Below are 18,900 nucleotides of genomic sequence, written 5' to 3'. Positions count from 1 at the left end.
CTTCAAATTTGAATCCGTTCGCACCTACGCATTCGTGATGATGAGTACGATAAGAATAAATAAAAAAGATTAGTCACAAGCGTTACATCGAGATGGTCAACAAAAGTCAACGTTCATGCTACAAGGGCAATTTGGTAATTTCATACGCTCAATAATATAAGAATATGACAAATTTAGGATGGGGTATCACAAATACATTGATGGTTGGATTATTGAAACTAATTTTGCAAACTGCCAAACTAATTGAAGGAATTGGATAGGATGAAATATCCCTTACCTTTGCCTGACAAAATAGCATATATTGCCCTATGAAATGTAAACATTAAACCCTAAAGCATAAATTAAACTTTTGCACGAAAAATCCGGAATTGTTTGTCACGCAAAATATGCCATATCATGCGCCAAATTTTTCCCTTTGCACGTAAACTTCACACAACAAAGGACTCTTGGCCCATCGAACAATATTCGTCGAGCAAAAGCCTCTGAAGAAACCAAAATGTTGACCTTTTTTGCCCGACGAACATTTATATTATGTTCGATAAAGTCTTGTTGCCCATCGAATTCCCGTTCGTCGGATAAATGTGAATTTCTGGTAGTGACCGATATTCCTTAATTATTAAGCATTCAATTATGTGGAGAGCCTACTTCCTGTCTAAACTTACAGAAGATGTAGTAGTTGTGTTGTAATTCTAGGTAGCATTTAGTTTTTATGTATGTGCAATGCTTTTAAGAATAAAAATAAAAATATATGATAAACTTACCAGTTTGCATCCTATCAAAACCAAATTATAACACATTTCAACCTTCCCCAATACATTTTATCATACCTAAACCACCCTTAACAAGTTATATTTGCTTTATTTCTCAAATAGGAAAACCAAAGAAATAAAACAACCTGGGACCAAATAAAATCTCGCCGGAAATACCAATTTCACAAGTTGATTTCATTTTCTTTAACTATATTGAAGTTTCTTCTCTATCAGTATTACCGTTTAATGATACTTTTCTCCTATACAAGTGGAAGGTTTAAGTTTATCTCTTAAATAATGAGTTCAACACCAAATTATTAAAGATGATATAGTGTAAATCACTATGTTATATGTAATAATTAAAAAAAAATCTCTTCAATCTTCAAGGATGATGGGCCATTAAGGCCTCCGACTCCAACCCAATTCCCATTTTCTATCAAAAATCTGTTTGAGTCCCCCCGAATTTCGGTTACGAAAGTCAGTGTTCAAAACTGCATGGTCTCCACGGGCAGACAAAAGACCTGATCACATGCCACCGGCCTCGATCAACAGCCACGTGCCCATGCAAACAGACAACGTTAGCACTTGTTCTTTTCTCTCTTTCCGGATTGGAACGCCGACTCTCTCGTTTATCTGAACCCAATTTTCTTCTATTTAGACACCCCCCCCCCCCCTTTTCACTGCAATGCAAATCCATCACTACATCCATAAAAAAGAATGTTGAAAAAAGCTCACATCTTCTTCTTCTTTCTGCTTTCTGTTGCTGTGTCTTTCCATGCAGCAAATGCACTGAAAAATGAATGTGAATGTGGTTCAGACGGTGGCGGTGGTGCTCCGGCTGGGTCTCTGGTGAATATAAATCAACGGCGTTCACTGGTTTCAACTGAGTATGGAGAGGTCTGGTCCGTTGATGTGAATGATGGACACGGGAGGCCTTACCATATCCAGTTCATCACTTTGGAACCCGACTCGCTCTTCCTTCCGGTGCTTCTCCATGCAGACATGGTTTTCTATGTCAACACAGGTAACATGTATTCCATCACATGGTTATTCGGAGACAGACTGTGGTGATGTTAGAGAATTGTTTATGTTGTCTGATTGTGAATCTCAAACTTATATTTACTATTTTTTCATTGGTGCATTGAAAAATGCTTATGCTACTCTATTGTGAATCTGAAATATATATATATATATATATATATATATATATATATTATATATGAGATATGAGTGATGCTAGATTGACCACCTAATTAAACTATCTTTTGTACACATAACGTGGTGATTGATGGTTGAATTCCTTCTTTTAATCATCAAAGAAAGAATAGAAAGCTATATCATATGGTCTACACAATATATCTGGTTTAAAACCTGGTATCTCATTTTTGTTCCCGTATTTCACCATCTTGAAAAATGTCTGTCTGTTGGATGTAAATCTGAAACATTGATGAATGGTCCAAATCACGGTCTAACAAATGCATACTATGGATATCTGAAACCTCGACAAATGGTCAAAATTCACAATCAAAAATGCTTGTTGTCCAACTATGAATCTAATGACAGCATCTGAATTCCTTTATTTTGAGCCTATATATTTGTTTTAAGGCTAATGCTATTTGTACGCCCAAAGTTCACATAAAAGTGACACACTATAATATAGATCAGACCCACATAATAGCATAACCGATTTCTATTAGAGAGTGTATCAACAACTATGTCAGTTTTGTGTGTACAAATAGTTTTTATCGTTATTTCAATTACATTTTATTTTTATCTTAGTTGGGGTTTTTGTTGTTTTGTTGGATTTTAGGGAGTGGGAGGTTGAGTTGGACTGATGATGATGAAATTAGAAGGGTGGATATAAAGAGAGGTGATCTCTATAGACTAGACCCAGGCACTGTTTTCTATGTACAAAGTAACTTAGAGACTGAGCGCCCGAAGCTGAGAATTAATGCAATCTTTGCAAGCAACTCTGATGATGACTTATATGTAAGAAGACCTATTTCTGATCCTTTTTCTTTACTTTCCTAGTTTACCATAAATCTTTTGGACATTTTCATCCATTTTTTGTCAAAAATTTCTTGTTTCTGTTGACAAAACGTGTGCAGGATCCAGCAGTAGGGGCATACTCCAGCATTAGGGACATAGTCCGAGGGTTTGATCCGAAATTGCTTCGGTCAGCCTTCAAGGTATGACCCAGTCCAACCCAGAATCAAACAATGGGAAGTTCTCACTGTGTCATCAGAAATAATTGTAAATTTTAATCTAATTTTTTTAATTTAATGCAAAATGGTGGTTGATTATTAGGTCTCTGAGGAAGTGATAGAATCAATAGTAAATGGAACAGACCAATCTGCCATTGTGCATGCAATTCCAACAAAGAAAGAAACTTTCTGGGATTTGGAGGCTCGATTCCTGAAAACGTTTCTACTAGGCAATGATGGCATTGCATTCAACAGTAAGAAGAAGACAACAACGTATAATATTTTCGACGAGGAACCAGATTTCGAGAATTGCAACGGTTGGAGCCTAACTGTGAACAAAAAAACCTCCAACTTGTTAAAGGGATCAAACATTGGTCTTTTCATGGTGAATTTGACAAAGGTCTGTCTTTGATCTATTGTTAAATTGAAGTGTGTAGTTAATTGAATGTTTTAATTTTAACAATGTGGGTTTTTTTTTTTTTTCATCGAAGGGGTCAATGATGGGACCTCATTGGAATCCAAGGGCAACTGAGATAGCAATAGTACTACAAGGGCAAGGGATGGTTAGGGTGGTTTGTTCAAGCACCGCAGTGAAGAAATCGGAATGCAGAAACATGCGGTTTAGGGTTCATGAAGGAGATGTATTTGCTGTGCCTAGGTTCCATCCAATGGCTCAGATGTCATTTAACAATAACTCTCTTGTGTTCATGGGGTTCAGCACGACAGAAAAGAAAAACAATCCTCAGTTTTTGGCTGGAAAATACTCGGTTCTGCAGACTTTGGACAAACAGGTCTTGGCAGCATCGTTTAATGTTACCAACACAACGATTGATCAACTTCTGTCTGTGCAGCCCGAGTCGTTTATAATAGATTGTACTTCTTGTGCTGAAGAAGAGGAGAAAGTGATGTTGGAAGAGATTAAAAAGGAGAGGGAGGAAGAGGAAGCTAAGAAGAGGGAGGAAGAGGAGGCTCGAAAGAGAGAGCAGGAGAAACAAGAGAGAAAGAGGGAGGACGAGGAAGCTAAGAAGAGGGAGGAAGAGGAGAGAGAGACACAAGAGGAAGAGAGAAAGAGGGAGGAGGAAGCAAGGAAACGAGAAGAAGAGGAGGCCACAAGAGAGCGAGAAGAGCAAGCAGCGAGGGAGAGAGGGGAGCAAACCGTGAGGGAGCGAGAGGAGCAAGCCGCAAGGGAGCGAGAAGAGCAAGTGGCAAAACAGCAAGAGGAGCAAGCCCCAAAGGAGCAAGAAGAGCAAGAGGCGGCAAGGGAGAGAGAAGAACGAGAAGCGGCAAGGGAGCGAGAAGAGGAGGGTAGACAACAAGAAAAAGAGGGCAGGCAAGGAGATGATGAAAGAAGACAACAGGAAAAAAGAGAGAGGGAGAGGAGGCAACAAGAGGAGTGGAAAAGACGAGAGGAAGACGAGCGGAGGGAGCGGGAAGAGGCTCAGAGACAACAAGAAGAAGGGCAAGGAAGAGGAGAACAAACAGAGCAAGAGGGAGGAGGCGGAGGCTTCGACGCGGAGGAGGGAAGGAGATATCTGAGTGTCTTGAAGATTTAACTGAGATCTAGTTTCTCCAGTTAGCTCGGCTGTTCTGTCTCTTGAGTTTTGGTCTGCTGCATGTTTTGTTCATAGAATAATGTCTTGTGCTGGCTTTTATATTTGAAGTTTTGCTATATATAAGTAAAGCTTGCAATTCAACATACTAAGTGCAAAAGTACATGGAAGACTGCAGCCCACTACTTCTGGAAGATTATCAATACTTGCAATAATTCCATAAATACAATTATGAACCGCATTCAATTATAGAGGGCTGCACTTGCAACAGAATTGCAAAATGCTGGAGGCAAACCGACCAAACCCTGTAGAACTGCTACACCAGCCACAGGCAAACAATTATGAAGAAAGTACTCGAGAATCCTAAGATATGTGTTGTTTTCAGGTATAGTCTATGACTGTAACAAGACTCTTGAATCGTTCTATAGCGTCTTACAATTAAAGAAAGTATTTATGTTCTTCCTTGACGTATTTCCAACCCTGATTTGCGTATAGTAACGGATATATACTAAACGCCAATATCATTTATGTCCATATATGTCAGTAGTATGATGCATATGATTGTCTCCACAAACCAGATCACATCTTTCATAACATGGTCAAAATTGGAAAAGCATCCCGACAAATTATAGAGGTCTGCAGGAAAGGTTAGTCAAAATGAAAAACCAAACCTTTTCCGTAAGGCCAATAATGCAAGCTGTTGAGGAACCCTTTGCTTTGGTACATGAGCAGGCCTTCTCTAACACCCTGGCGGGGTTAAAGCAACCCTCAGGTTCCTCTTGAATTGCCCTTACAGAATGAGACATAAGTTCACGTGAAAAGAATCCAGCATTGACACCAACATCTGCCCATCCACCCACACCATCTGCTACACCAATTGCTTGTGCATCTTCACAAATGAAATGGGCATCCTCTCCTCCTGTCGCCTCCTTATCAGGATGTGGCAGGTAACATGATCCTGAAAGTAGCTTCAGAGCTTTTGGTCTGTCTGAAATGAAACCAAGGAATATACTGTTCTGTAAATCTTATAGATGTGACTTGTGAAAGTGTCTTCCAATCTAATACATAGCGCTGAGGACATAAATTGCCTACATTGGCTTGAGACAGTGCTATAACCCCAACTCAAATTAAGTAAACACTAATCAATTGTGTTTGCTATTCATATTGTTTTACATACATCAATTAACAAGTAAGCGTGCACAGAAGATAACCCTTAATTCCATTCTAAACAAAAAAAGAAATCTACGAGTGCTGAGTAAATGGCTAAACAATGAAATAGGCAAAGTAAACAACAGATAGAGCACATACTGGTCAGACAAAATGGTAGAGTTTGCTGGTTGTTCATCATTAGAGTTGCCATCAAATGTCAAATTATGAACAGCACCAGTAGCGTTGCATAAGGAAGATGACGTCTGGATATCCCTCAAAGCTAGGTTTCAGTAAACTGCTCTGCCGTCTATCACTAAAATAAACACCTCTAGGTTTTGATAAGTCAAATGAATTCCTGCAACTTGAAATTAATTCATCAACATAAACGTCACCAAAGACAGGTGTCGAACTTGAAGCAGCCATAGATTTTCCCTTACGCAGGAGGACTGGAACTATATCTAGTTGCGTCTGATATCAAAAGGGTTGCATACGGTACACTACAAGACAACCCTGAACTCCGTGACAACAATTTTCCACGACAAGGTAGTAAAGTTTTCAAATCTCCTAGCCAGCTCCTGCTTATCACTCTCCAAATACTAGAACATACAGTAGTGTTCACCTTGGGAAGTATCCCGGGCCACATTTTAGCTCCTTATGTAAAACACCCTTGATTCAATTACCCTCCCAAAGTATGGTATCGGAGATAATGCCTCATCACTGACAGTCACAGAACATCTAATTTACCACATTAACCTAAAACCTACTGCTTTTAAGATTGTTCAACTTCCGGACCGAGGCGTATGGCTCTTAAACCTGTAAAAACGGTAACAAAAATTTGAATTTCATCACAAAAGGTGTGAGCTTTTAGCTACATGCACAATAACAATGCTTAAATATTCCCTTAAATTTTATTATTTTACCAGAATTATGCAATTTTTCCAAATCACCTCTACAAATTTATGTTAGCACGAAACAATATTATCTCAAAAATTGATTTCTGAGCAATAAGACAAGGTACCTATATCAAAACCAATCGAAAATTCGAACTTTGAAGCATGAGAACATTGCTGCTATGGAATGTAAAACCAGTTGAGAGGATAACCAGAAAAACGCACCCTTTTCGAGCTGGGCAAAACCGATGCTGGAACTGAATCCGACCAGGAAGAAAATTTGATAGACGAAGCTCCAAGGTGTTATTTTGGTCAATTTGGATTGTATCCTCGGAGCTTCGTTATCCACAAATCTGTGCCTTTGGGTTGTATGTTGGCGTTATGCTTTAGGAGAATTCAGGGGGAGGGAGAGAGAGGGGGGGGGGGGGGCGCAGAGGGAGAGGGGGAGAGAGAGAGAGAGAGAGTTGCGGGTTAGGAGCCCAGCTGGTAGGCGCGTAATGTCAAATTTGACATGTTATACTCACTTTATTAACCTTATGTTATCTTTAATTTTCTTTTGTCTCATTTTTCTCCCAAAATCATACTTCTTTTATGCCAACTCCAATCCACGACCTAAAACCTATAATTCTCCTTCTATTCCCCTTCTATTCCCATTAATTCATTCCAACCCAAGTTCTAATTTGAACATAAAACCTAAAAAAAAGTCAGATTTAGGCCAGGATTTAGGCCATGATTAGTGGTGGAGCCCCCATCCACATGGGTGTGTCTTCCACTTGTCTGCCAATAAATTTGAGCCCAACAGCTCTTTTGGTTGATCAACAGCTCATATTCAAATGGATTGTTTGTCACGCCCCGATCTCGACATACGTTCAGGATCAACACGTGACGTCACCAAATACTCATATCTCTAACACACCCCGCCTCCAGGATATGGGCAAAGCACAACTCAAGAATCAAATTGCATAGTAATTTTTTGTATACTTTATGGCTGCATCTAACATTCTCGTTAAACTGCCTATGTACCCTAAACAGGGATCAAACCATTCGTAGTTCCCTAACATACCTCACGTTTTACAAAGTCTAATACGAAATCCATCTCATATCAAAGCAAGCCATAATCCCACCAATAGACATCCAACAAAAGCAATAATTCAATTATCATCCAAGTCATCCAATTATGCACACGATCAAGTAGCACCCAACAAGAGTAATCAACCAATGAGATAAACAATAATATAAGATTCCATGAAGTTTAGTATAATCAAACTCCGTAATTGTCTGTCGCATTTCCCCTAACTAGATTCCTAAGCATTGTTCTTAGTCACTGGTACACGGATGCTTCAACATGACCAATTTCATTTTCACAAATATAAGACATTACTAAATGCATGACATAAACTTTAATTCTAGTCAAAGTACTTGGAATTACTAATTTAACAGCACCCAATTCAAATGCCATTTTGGTTGATCTATAATAACTTCATCACTGCCAATACGTTTGAATGGAAATAATTCTTAACCATAGGTGATTTTTGTGTTTCAATAGGTATAAATGCACCGATACATTAAATCATTGAGCTTATAATTGTATAAGAAAATGGGTCTTTGAAACCCAACACATAACCATACAATGTGGTTTAGCCACAAACTCAATATGCATTAGTAAATTAGAATTAAAACTAAGAGAAAAACAAATATTGCAAAGGCAAAAACCTCCCTCTCCACAAAAGTTGCAGAAAAGCAGTTTCAATCAACCAAGATTAAACCTGATTTTGAACACCCAAAACTATATCGGTTGATGCAAACTTACATGGGTTTCAAAGCTTGTTTTGTGTACTTTAGAAGCATAAAAAGATTTGTAGATAATGGAGTTCTAAGTTGAAAGTTATGCAAATTACAAAATAGAGTCTCAAAACTGGAACCTAGTATTTGCTGTTGTCTGGCAATTTCGGGACTCAAGTTTGAGTATGATTTTGACATATCAATACTCAATGGAATTACATGAAATTAGATGGGTTTAGATCACGAACATGTCTAGTTTTAAACCACGTAATATACGCTCAAAAGGAGTTCAAAAGGAGAGCACTAACACTAGGGTGCAGGGTTATGAGCTCTAAATGCATCTAATATGGCATGTACGACTTATAGACAACTTGTACGACAATGTCGAAGTTGCTTAAAACATAATATAGTTATGCCATCACTCAATCGTTCCAAATAAAATGTAATCATAACCATGCATCCCACATTTCACAACATATGCTCACTTGAACTTATCTGAGCATCATGCGTTCACCTTCATACTTTAAAGCATTCACAATAATTTTGCGCAATAATATACTTATGGACATGCCTTGATGCAAATCCAAAACTTAACCATATCGTAGTACTTCCATATATATATATATATATATAATGTGGTGTAAAATGCACAATCTATAACCCCTACTCCCGAACTATTAATTTTCGAGAGTAATTATCGGTGGCAAGCTCAACTAAACACTAGTTTAACTATCAATACTTATGATTCTTTACTTCAATTTCTCGATCCTTCACATGATGATTTATGACCACATCCAATCACTAAATCATAAGGTTAAATCTCACATTTTCCACCAATATCACTCACATGGCACAATTTCCCAAACAATGCTATTGTCTCAATTATTTAGTCTCATTTATGGTATGGTTGCATCTAACGGCTCGTTAGACTGCCTACGTACCCTAAACAGGGATCAAGCCATTCGTAGTTCATATTAGTACTTCAAAGCATTCATAGTAATTATATGCAATAATCAATTTATAACCGTTTGTGGAATTATCAATCATATATATATATATACACACACACACGATAGAAAGGAAAAGACCCACTTACCTTAGGTCCGCACTAAGACTCCCTAGCATGAATATCGAGACATCACGAACCATTGTCGTCTAGAACAATTATCAAATCACATCTCAGAGTTCTTACCGATAGAATACATAATTTACATAAAACACATCCCCACGTAGTTCGATCCGGAAGATCCGCATCACGGATTTCCAATCCGTTACTTCCAAAGATACACATTATACTTCTAAAACAACATGCTAAAGTTCCATTACGATCCAACGGTCGAATCTCCGCCAATTGCCAAAACCAAATGGCGGTTAACATTTTATTTTATTAACTTACAAATCCAATTCGGGAAGATCCGTGAGTCGTATTCCCGATCCATAAATTCCCAGGCTCCTCAAATATTAAGTACTATAACATATTAAAGTTTGGTGACGATCCAACGGTTGGATCGTCTATTCATATAATGACCTATTAATGTAATGTAGAGAATTTAGGTTCCAACAATCAACCTACACCATACAATTACCATAACTGAACTCAAGGCATCTAATTTAGCCTAATAGTAGCATCGACGGTCCCCTGGCTACGCGTCGCCGCGGGTGGCGGTTTGCCACCCCAACTTGCCGAAAAATTCAACTATTTCTAAAAATTCTCAAATTTCACAGAAATAAAGATCTCAATGAGTGGAGCAACTTTCATACCTATAACTAAGGCCAATTTGGCCGGAAAAAAAGTCCCAATTTCCCCAAAACCCGTCGGCAACCCTAAGTGGGGTGCACTTTAATTCAACCTCAATTGAACTCCAACGCCCCAAAACTTGATTGGGCTTTGTTCCTGGGTTCAAGTGAGTTGATAATGGGTGGTGATCGAATGAGTTTGCTTCATGAATGGTAGATCGCCACCATAAGGCCCTCAACGCCACCGTCTGGGTTCTGAAAAATGATAGAAAACCGCCGGATATAGCTTCGGGTCAAAACCGGGTCGCGCGGGTTGGCTAATACCTGATTCTCCCCCCTTTTTCTTCTTCTCTCCTTTTCCTTATTTCCCTCATTTCTCTCTCTTCTGATTGATCGTCCTTCTTCCTCTCTCCTCTCCTGATTCGCCACCATCTCCCCTCTTTTTTCCTCCTGAAACTCTCCATTCTTTCTCTTGCTGCTATCAGGCAGCCTTCCCCCCTCATTTTTTTTCCAACATTAAAATAACTAAAAGATAATAATATAAAGATAAAAGAATATATATATATATAGTAACTAAAATAAAAGTACTTCTCGGGTTTACAATTTCGTAAAACTTTAATCGTAACTCCAAATCCTCTTCTGCTTGCGCCTACGAGCCCGTATTGTCGAGTACTTCAGGAATACGCTAAAGGAATATTTCATACACCTTACTATACGTTGATTAACGAAAGTCAATACCCTCGCCTCTAAGGGCATTTTCGTAAAATCACGCTTTTAAAATTTGTAAAAACATAAAATTAGGGACAAGTCGTCACAATAACAAAAAAAATCTAATGGCCCAAATTTAAAGTCAATGGTTAAAATAATTATAAAAAATTATTTAACTCAAAAGTCACCCAAAAACTCTATAAATACCTATATATTTGTTGAAACATCCACACAAAACTCACTTTTCTCCTACAATTCTTCTAATTTTTCTTTCTACCATCTTCCAAAACCACGTGTTTGCTCATGTGTCTTGTGTTTATACATCTCTATCATCTGTTTCATATTCTTCTATAGTGTTTCATGAGTTTCATGTGTTGGTTTAGCGAGTTTTCAATGTTTATCGAAATTTAAATATTTTTAGGTTAAAATGTTCATAAAATTTATTTAGGATAGTTTACATAATTTTCTTTAAAGTTAATTTTAAAAAAATAGCCTAAATTCATTCTTTAATAATCTGGTGCTAAAATTTTAGGCCATAAGGGTTGGAGCAGAAAAACAGTTTCTGGGTTAAAACCCAAATTTTCTGGGCTAAAAATTTTAGGTTTTAGGCCAAGGGTTAGAGATGGTTTTGGTCTAGCATTAAAAAAGATGATGTAGCAGGCATTTGGCCCACCAAAAATTTTAAAATCATAAAAAAAAATTATAAAAAAACACTACAAATTGAAAAATCTTTGTTTGCATTTTTTGACTATCACTGCTGACACACTCTTACCTGGAATGTCCACTTGGACTTCGAATTGAGTTGTACTAGCCGACACCATGATGGTGACGAAGCCATAAAGGTCAACAAAAGTCAAAACTTTGCCTCTAGGGCATTCTCGTCAAATCATGTTTTTTAAATTAATAAAATTGTAAATATAGTGACGGGTTGTCACAACTCCAATCCCACCCTACTCCTCAATATTTTATGGGGGGTTGGGCACAACATCTGTTCTTGGCACTCAAATCACTAATATCTCCACCATTCAGAGCTCAACACCTCACTCTATCGCCCACACCATGCACCCACCGAACCAAAGTTGATTCCAAATCGGCTACGACCAAGTCGTGTAAATTCGATTCTCGAATTACTTATCATCTTCCTTATGCTTTTACCAGGCGGAGAATTATCACAAGCAAGCGAAACCACCACTTCACTTCAAATTTCAGTGCGAGTTGACCATTTCATGCTCCTTACAGAAGTCATTGTCGATTCACCGGTATTAGTCTAACTTCGTTTTCTCTCTTTTCTTTGTGTGTGCATGTTTTCGTCAATTCAATCCATGGCGGAAATTTGCTCTCATAGATTTAATGCGACCACATCCACCCTAAAAACAAGGAAAGGAGAAGGTTTGTCCAAAAGAAAAGAAAACATAAGAGTGAGCATGTGTAAATAAGATTTTGTTGGGCCTTTCAACCAAATCTTATAAATAAAGAGTAAAATTAGAATTACTTCAAACATTTCTTCAAATCAAAGCATGTCTTGTTCACACTCGAAACTATATTGAGCTAATATATATTCCAAAAAACGGTTATTAGCACTGAAAAAAGTTCATTCTTTTTTCTTCATGCACTAAATAAGTAAGAAATGATTTTTTTTTTTTTTAGAGTGCTCATAACAACATTCTAAAGATAACTTTTTAATTAAAAAATCTAAAAGAAGAAAAGGTCAGAATCTTGTGTATATTAGTAAAGCAGGCAAAGGTTGACAACCTAGATTATACAAAGTTTAATCCATCCAAATCTATATATATATATATATTGTTTTAAATATTTTAGTGATCTATTCCTTACATTGCAGGCAAAAGATGTGGTTGACAAATTATAGGTATGGTATCAACATAAAGTATTGGTAGTTCAAGGTAGAATTTATATGTCAATAAATCTTCTTGTTCTTCTTTTTAATTTTATTTTAATAAGAAAATATTTATTAATACCCCATTCTCTCTAAAACAATTCAAAATTTTAAATTCTTGTATTTGCTAATTAAGGAGAAATGTGGTAGAAGGATGACATTGGAGTTTGGACAGTCGCGATCAACTTCTATTCAAACATCAAGATATTGACTCTCTCCCCAACAAAATATATATATATATATATATATATATATATTTATTTATTTATTTATTTATTTATTTATTTATATGTGTTCAATTTGATTTTTTTTTTCTTCTTCTCCTCAATGTCATTGGTGTTGCTGATTGAAAAACTTTATAAACATCGAAGAAAAAAGTGACTGATTTTATGTTCTAAAGTCAAGTGAATGTTTGAGGAATGTAAATCGAAATAGCAAAACTCTTGTTTCATGTGATTTACAAGTGAAACCAAGATTTTGTCACAATTAAAGGATAAATTCTAGAATTCAAAGGTTCAACAGAAGTATAGAATAATCTCTCGAGATAGAATTAAAAATATTTACTCGATTACACATAAGAATTGAACTTGAATTTAATATGAAATAGATAAAGATCCTACTATATACACTGTACACAACACAGGACCATTTCAAGATATTAAAGACGCCATTTAATTTTTGTCTTTGGGGACCATGTTAGACGCGTTCAAACAATTATGGAAAACCGCACACTGGCACAAATTTCTTGTAATTTCTCGTAGTCATTAAAATCCCAAGTCTCATCCCGTTGTGCGCTAACAAGAGCTTACAAAGCATGATGACACTGTTGAACGAGAACAACTTACAAAGCATGTTGCCATTGTTAGCGTAACATCTCATACCATGAACTATTGGAACTCCTCGTGATAAACTTTATAGCCCAGCATGACACACCACCATCACCATCGACATTGTTCCAACTTAATCACTTATTACTAAGTGTTGACTTTTATTACAAAAAAATCTCGGTGATATTAAAAAACGAACCCACATATATTAATTGTATATCATTGTCATACGCCCAATGTGAAATTCTACTGTCCAACATCTTTCACCAACAGCAACCAACATGCCAACCAAAAGAAAATTCATTAAATATACAAGAAAATATAATAATTTAATTTAGTTGTACATACGAACTACAAAGTGGAGGAAATTGGAAGTTTGACCAAGTGTAGAAAACCTAAAAAACAGGGTAATCAAACAGTAATTTACAATGTCCCCCATCCCATCCACCTCTACCTGGCCTAGTGCTGTAAACCCAAATTGGTAAAATCCATCCACTTAGCCTTTCATCACCAGGCTTAGCTATACAAACTTGACAAAATTACAGAACGTATGCAGTAGTAGGTACGCATATTCATTCACCAAATCCACCTGAAGCTTACAGAAAGTGACGTACATACATAGAAGCCTATGCTAAAACCCCCAATTTAAACAGAAGCCGGACGAAACCTGAACAATCTTCGGACTTAGGTTGCGACAAAGTCTACACCGGCAAGACAAGGTCGTTTTCGCCCTAGTCACCGAGGCAGGAGAACATTAAAAAGGAATGCTGACCTCCATGCCTATGAAGGCTAATCTTTTATTTAGTTATGTATTTCTTGCTTCATTCTTCAACATCATCGATTTTTCCATTTACGAGATCAACCTGCATCTTGTCTACCCCTTCCTCAAGTCAAATGAAAGAAAACGACTTCTTTAGTTGTCCAGTTTCATGAGCTTCTTGCCAAGTCCTTACCGCTATATTCTCCACCTCCATAGGATGCAGCTGCAGCAGCTACATCTAGACCGCCACCAATTGATGTGATTAGGGCTGATAGGCCACTACTGGGGTTATTACCAGCGGCCATTCCCAATCCCAAAAGATCGAGTGTGGTTTGCTTTGGACCGAACATTGGAGGACTTCCCATCATTAGTTCCTTCCATCCCGAACCTCCGTCACAAGGAAGACCAAGTCCAAGCCCTGCAGCAACTGAGACATTATCTGGTTCTGCCGGCCTTTGATTCCACTGCATACTCTCTTGTTGCGTGGAAGACGTTGAGGATGACATAATGCCAAACCCACGAAGCAATGATGCATTGGTTGCTGCTGCGCCCATTTGAGCAGCTTTCTGAAGCAGTGCTGTCGCAGACATAGCCGGTTGTGGTGGAGGAGCATATTGCCTACGCTCCTGCCCTGCAGACTCGAAAATTGAGGATCCATGGCTGGTTGAGAGGCCAAGAGAAATGGGCTCCATTGAAGAAGATGGAGCTAGGTTGGTTGATTGATCTGGATGCCCCATGGCTCGAATTAAGTCAGTAAATGCAGGCTGTTGAGGAGGTTGCAAGCTCGACGAAGTTGTTGAGGAAGCAAATAAACTTGCAAACACACCACTGCTTGTACTGCCATTGCTGCTTGTGCTGCTGCTACAATTCCCCTTTCTACCCGCCACAGCCGGCACTGCTTCTACAACTTGCGTGGGATTTTCTGGCAACTCTCTCACTACATCAACAGAAGGAGAAAAGGATGTAAATTAAAGGGGTCATTTAAAAGTTAAAAATGCAGGCATAGAAAGTTAATACCTTTCTATATGAAAGAACTTTTGAAGAAAAAGGAGGATCAATAATGGCGTCCTTTCTTTAAACCCACTTACTCTTCCCTTTTTGGCTTTTGAATCACTAAAGTTTAATACAAAATCTCCAGGAAGCTTAATTTTTAATTAATTTGTTAAATCCCCTCAAATCTTTGATCAATTTACCAATACAGTGATCGATTACAATCCCAGCTGAAAACAAATTGCATAACAGACAAAAAATACTAAACTCCAAGATCCATAGCAAGAGACACACAACATAATAAAACAACGACAATTAAAAACAACATAGATTTTGTTGTTTGTTTTCAGGCTAAAAACACATCCGACAAAACCCAACTGAAAAGATTGAAAATTTTCCAATTTGGGACATGTGTTACCTGGACTTTGTGTAGGCGGGGATGAAGATAGCACACCAGCTGACTGGGATGGAACTGATGAAGTTGTAGGCTGGGGTGGAGCTGCGGCCGGCGGAGGCGGTGACGGCAGTGGTTGTGGAGGTGAATTAACAGATTGAGCTCTTGGGTCTGACTCTGAATTCAAATTCACTGCTGTGGCGACGGCTGTGGTGGCGGCAGCCGTGGCGCTGGTGGTGGTGGGGACTCTGGCGCTCTCCTCAGCCAAAGCATCGCAAAAAGCCCTGTGAGTTATGAAGCTGTCCCTCCTTCAAACACAAAAAAGACTTCACCAACAAATCCAAAAACCCAACAATGTAGTCTAAAAAGACATAAAATCCTAAGACAAAATCGAAACTCTATTAATTAGCAAACCTTGAGAACAAAGTCCCACAATCACATTTGTACTCTCGGGTGCCACAAATCTTGGAATGAGCCTTCCAATCCGACTGAACCGCATACTTCTTTGAGCACTTATCGCATTTCCACTTCTTCTCCCCGTGCTTTCTACAAAAGTGCTTTTTGATCCCAGTAAGATCACCCAAAGCTCTAGACGGATCGTGGTGAACACAGGAGGCCTCCGGGCAGACGTAGACTCGCTTCTTCACCTCTTTGCTCGACCTCTGCCGCAGCTTCCACGGCAGATTATGGCCGCGCCGATGAAGCTGCAGATTCTGATCCCTCTGAAACCCTTTGCTGCAAATTTCACAGACGAATCGGTTCGTCGCCAAAAGGGTCTTCGGCGACAGAGCAATCACTTCTGCATCTGGATCTGCAACAAAACCCAAAAGTCAAATTAACCCAGAAATCCAATCAGTAATCCGAACAAAGTTTAAGAAAAATCTGAAGAAAAAAATGGTAATTTGTTTTTTGAGCTACCTGGCATTCCTGGCAAGTTTCTTTTTTTCTTGGTGGCGGGTTTGGGCGGAGCGGTTTGGTTGCCGGAGGAGGAAACGCTAGCTTCGCCTGAAGCTGTAGGGGAATTATCTAGGTCGGTCGGCATCAGAGCTGAGATTTTGATTTCTCTCTCTCTCTCTCTCTCTCTTCTTTTTTTTTTTTTTAAACTTCAATCTACAGGACAAAAAGCAAAAATCTACCACTTGGGTAGGAACTCTAAGGAACTGTTTTTAGATACAAATTATTCATTTTCTAGGGCTTTGATTTCATCTCTCTCTCATCTACCAGTCAGGGTCCCCTCTTGTTTTTCTATGCCCACCTACCAGCTCTGTCGTGATGGATCTCTGACCAAAGCTTACATTACCCCAGAAAACACAATCATTTAGAAACCCCAGACTGTAAAATAAAAGTTTCTCACTCAGCTCAGAGATTTCTGTGGACGAAGAAGAAAAAAAACCCCAAATTTTACTAGAGTCAAAATTCGATCCAGGTCTCAAAAATTGACCAAACCCAAAATTTTCAGCTGGTTTCTCAGCTGACTGACTACCGTTTGAAAAAACCCTATTGAGATTTCAGCTTAATAGAAACCAGAACCAGAACCAGAACAAAGTTGCAGGGTTTTTATAAGACCGCTAAAGAACACAACGAGATTGAGAGGGGAGAGAGAGAAGGCAAAGTTTTTTATCTGCTGCTTTTCTCACCGACTTTTCAGGAGAGAGAGAGAGAAACTGAAAAAGTGATAAATAAATAAAAATTGTTATTGCCACTTTCAAAACTTTTTTATACTTCGAACTTTATATAAAAAATGACGTTATTACGGTATAATTTTACTTCTCTCTATTTCTAAGTGAGAGATACTAAATACGAATATGAATCATATAATGGCTCGTTTATTGTGAAGCTCACCCACTCTCTCACCTCTTCCTGTAAATAATATCTTGAGTTCCAATAACAGGTTTTAAATAAAATAGATGTTTAATCGAGTTTAATTAGTGGAAAGTATGGGATTAATCTGAGTAGGCCATGACTTGTTCAAGATTCTAATTACAGACACGGAGGCTAATCCATTCCACGTGTCGGAATTTGGGCGTTCTTAGGCACACTGTCGGACGAGGGGTCGATGGGGTTTGTCGTTTAGTCCAGTGCTTGAATGCGTTTTGATCGACGACCGCTGCTTTGATTTCATAAAAGTCAAACAACTTTTGTCTTGATTGGTGTTCTCACCCCCTTCTGATCTGGACACATTGTTGGGTTTTGTAGGCCGCACCATGTGCAATTACTGCTCTTTTTTCTACTGTTTTATATTTTCTGGGTTTACTGGTTTACACGTTGGATTTAAAGGATGACACGTGGCTTGTTCTTTTTCCCAGAAATTGCAGGGCGATATAATCCAACCTCATGCAAACTTTGAATATCATTGCTTCCACCTCCCACACCTCTTTATACTCTCTAGAGATTAGATTTGATCGCATTGAACGAAGGGAAAAGAAGAAGAGATAAAAACGAAACACACAACCATTAGATTTAAAGAAAACTAAAGAAAAAAATTTAAACATTTTGAGTTTTAACGATCAGAATAAAAAAAAAATGTAAAGTGAATATTACCAAGATTGATTTTTTAATATAAAAATATGGTTTTTCATTAAATGAACAGTAACAACAGCTTTTCGTTAAAGTTCTCTTAGATTTAATATAAAGTTTGTTCACGCGACACAAATTTAACATCACATCAGTAAAAATGTTAGACTCATAATTGACACATTTTCATTTAACGGTTAATTAACTGGTTGTTTAACGAATATATGACATTGTAATGAATTTGTAAGTGCATGCATGACATTACATGTTAAAAAAAAAGGGAAAATTAGAATGCCCTACATCTTTTCTATAGTTGTTAGATTAAACATTCATTCATTTTAAAGATTTGATTAAGGTGCTTTGATCAATTGTCACTTAAATAATTTTCTATTTATTTAATTTCCATATCATTAATTTAAATGCATTTATATAGAAACTTAAGGTAGCTTAGCAACTAATTGCCTATAATATAGGAATTTAATTTCGTCAATCCCCTTCTACGCATTAAACGATAATTTTTTAATAAAATAAAATAAAAAATTAATTAACTAATTCCTCATTTCCTTATTATCAGTATTTAAAAAAAATTATCTTTCTATTAAAAATGTCTCAATAAAAGTCTTCAATACATATTTTTTTTCACGTAAAGATATATAAAAATATACTTAAAACTTATGGTACATTTGAAAACAAAAGTATCAACTGTTGGTACGTTTAGATTTCAAATGTACCCATTATTATGTAACCCTTTT

The 18,900-nt window shown here is 37.6% G+C and overlaps 3 protein-coding genes across 3 annotated transcripts; 1 reads left to right on the top strand and 2 right to left on the bottom strand.

Moving 5' to 3' along the window:
- The first annotated feature begins 1,412 nt into the window (after positions 1-1,412).
- Positions 1,413-4,649, top strand: LOC126605624 (vicilin-like seed storage protein At2g18540). The gene is made up of 5 exons (XM_050273038.1): positions 1,413-1,773; positions 2,560-2,738; positions 2,858-2,938; positions 3,057-3,353; positions 3,445-4,649. Exons 1-5 carry the CDS (start codon positions 1,467-1,469, stop codon positions 4,504-4,506), a joined length of 1,926 nt encoding a protein of 641 aa, XP_050128995.1. The 5' UTR covers positions 1,413-1,466; the 3' UTR covers positions 4,507-4,649.
- Positions 4,650-5,007: 358 nt separating this feature from the next.
- Positions 5,008-6,239, bottom strand: LOC126605625 (probable protein phosphatase 2C 55). The gene is made up of 2 exons (XM_050273039.1): positions 5,812-6,239; positions 5,008-5,491 (listed from the first exon to the last, which is right to left on the bottom strand). The coding sequence occupies exons 1-2, from the start codon at positions 5,861-5,863 to the stop codon at positions 5,130-5,132; spliced, it is 414 nt and encodes a 137-aa protein (XP_050128996.1). The 5' UTR covers positions 5,864-6,239; the 3' UTR covers positions 5,008-5,129.
- A 7,533-nt stretch (positions 6,240-13,772) lies between these two features.
- On the bottom strand, positions 13,773-17,304 carry LOC126604217 (zinc finger protein GAI-ASSOCIATED FACTOR 1-like). Its single transcript, XM_050271376.1, has 4 exons — positions 16,553-17,304; positions 16,049-16,445; positions 15,659-15,942; positions 13,773-15,187 (listed from the first exon to the last, which is right to left on the bottom strand). Exons 1-4 carry the CDS (start codon positions 16,674-16,676, stop codon positions 14,418-14,420), a joined length of 1,575 nt encoding a protein of 524 aa, XP_050127333.1. The 5' UTR covers positions 16,677-17,304; the 3' UTR covers positions 13,773-14,417.
- Between the last annotated feature and the right edge of the window lie 1,596 nt (positions 17,305-18,900).

Source organism: Malus sylvestris, chromosome 15 (genome assembly GCF_916048215.2).
Source record: "Malus sylvestris chromosome 15, drMalSylv7.2, whole genome shotgun sequence".
Taxonomy (NCBI): domain Eukaryota; kingdom Viridiplantae; phylum Streptophyta; class Magnoliopsida; order Rosales; family Rosaceae; genus Malus; species Malus sylvestris.
This window is presented reverse-complemented; position numbering and strand designations above follow the sequence as displayed.

What these genes read in the sequence shown, in the direction of transcription:
- LOC126604217 (XM_050271376.1), bottom strand. Translation starts at nt 16,676, where the DNA reads ATGCCGACCGACCTAGATAATTCCCCTACAGCTTCAGGCGAAGCTAGC. An exon ending in TGTGGGACTTTGTTCTCAAG is followed by an intron (nt 15,943 to 16,048) that starts GTTTGCTAATTA and finishes TTGTGTTTGAAG; the next exon opens with GAGGGACAGCTTCATAACTC. An exon ending in CCCGCCTACACAAAGTCCAG is followed by an intron (nt 15,188 to 15,658) that starts GTAACACATGTC and finishes CTGTTGATGTAG; the next exon opens with TGAGAGAGTTGCCAGAAAAT.
- LOC126605624 (XM_050273038.1), top strand. Translation starts at nt 1,467, where the DNA reads ATGTTGAAAAAAGCTCACATCTTCTTCTTCTTTCTGCTTTCTGTTGCT. An exon ending in TGCTTCGGTCAGCCTTCAAG is followed by an intron (nt 2,939 to 3,056) that starts GTATGACCCAGT and finishes GTTGATTATTAG; the next exon opens with GTCTCTGAGGAAGTGATAGA. An exon ending in TCATGGTGAATTTGACAAAG is followed by an intron (nt 3,354 to 3,444) that starts GTCTGTCTTTGA and finishes TTTTCATCGAAG; the next exon opens with GGGTCAATGATGGGACCTCA.
- LOC126605625 (XM_050273039.1), bottom strand. Translation starts at nt 5,863, where the DNA reads ATGGCAACTCTAATGATGAACAACCAGCAAACTCTACCATTTTGTCTG. An exon ending in TCTACCATTTTGTCTGACCA is followed by an intron (nt 5,492 to 5,811) that starts GTATGTGCTCTA and finishes GTTTCATTTCAG; the next exon opens with ACAGACCAAAAGCTCTGAAG.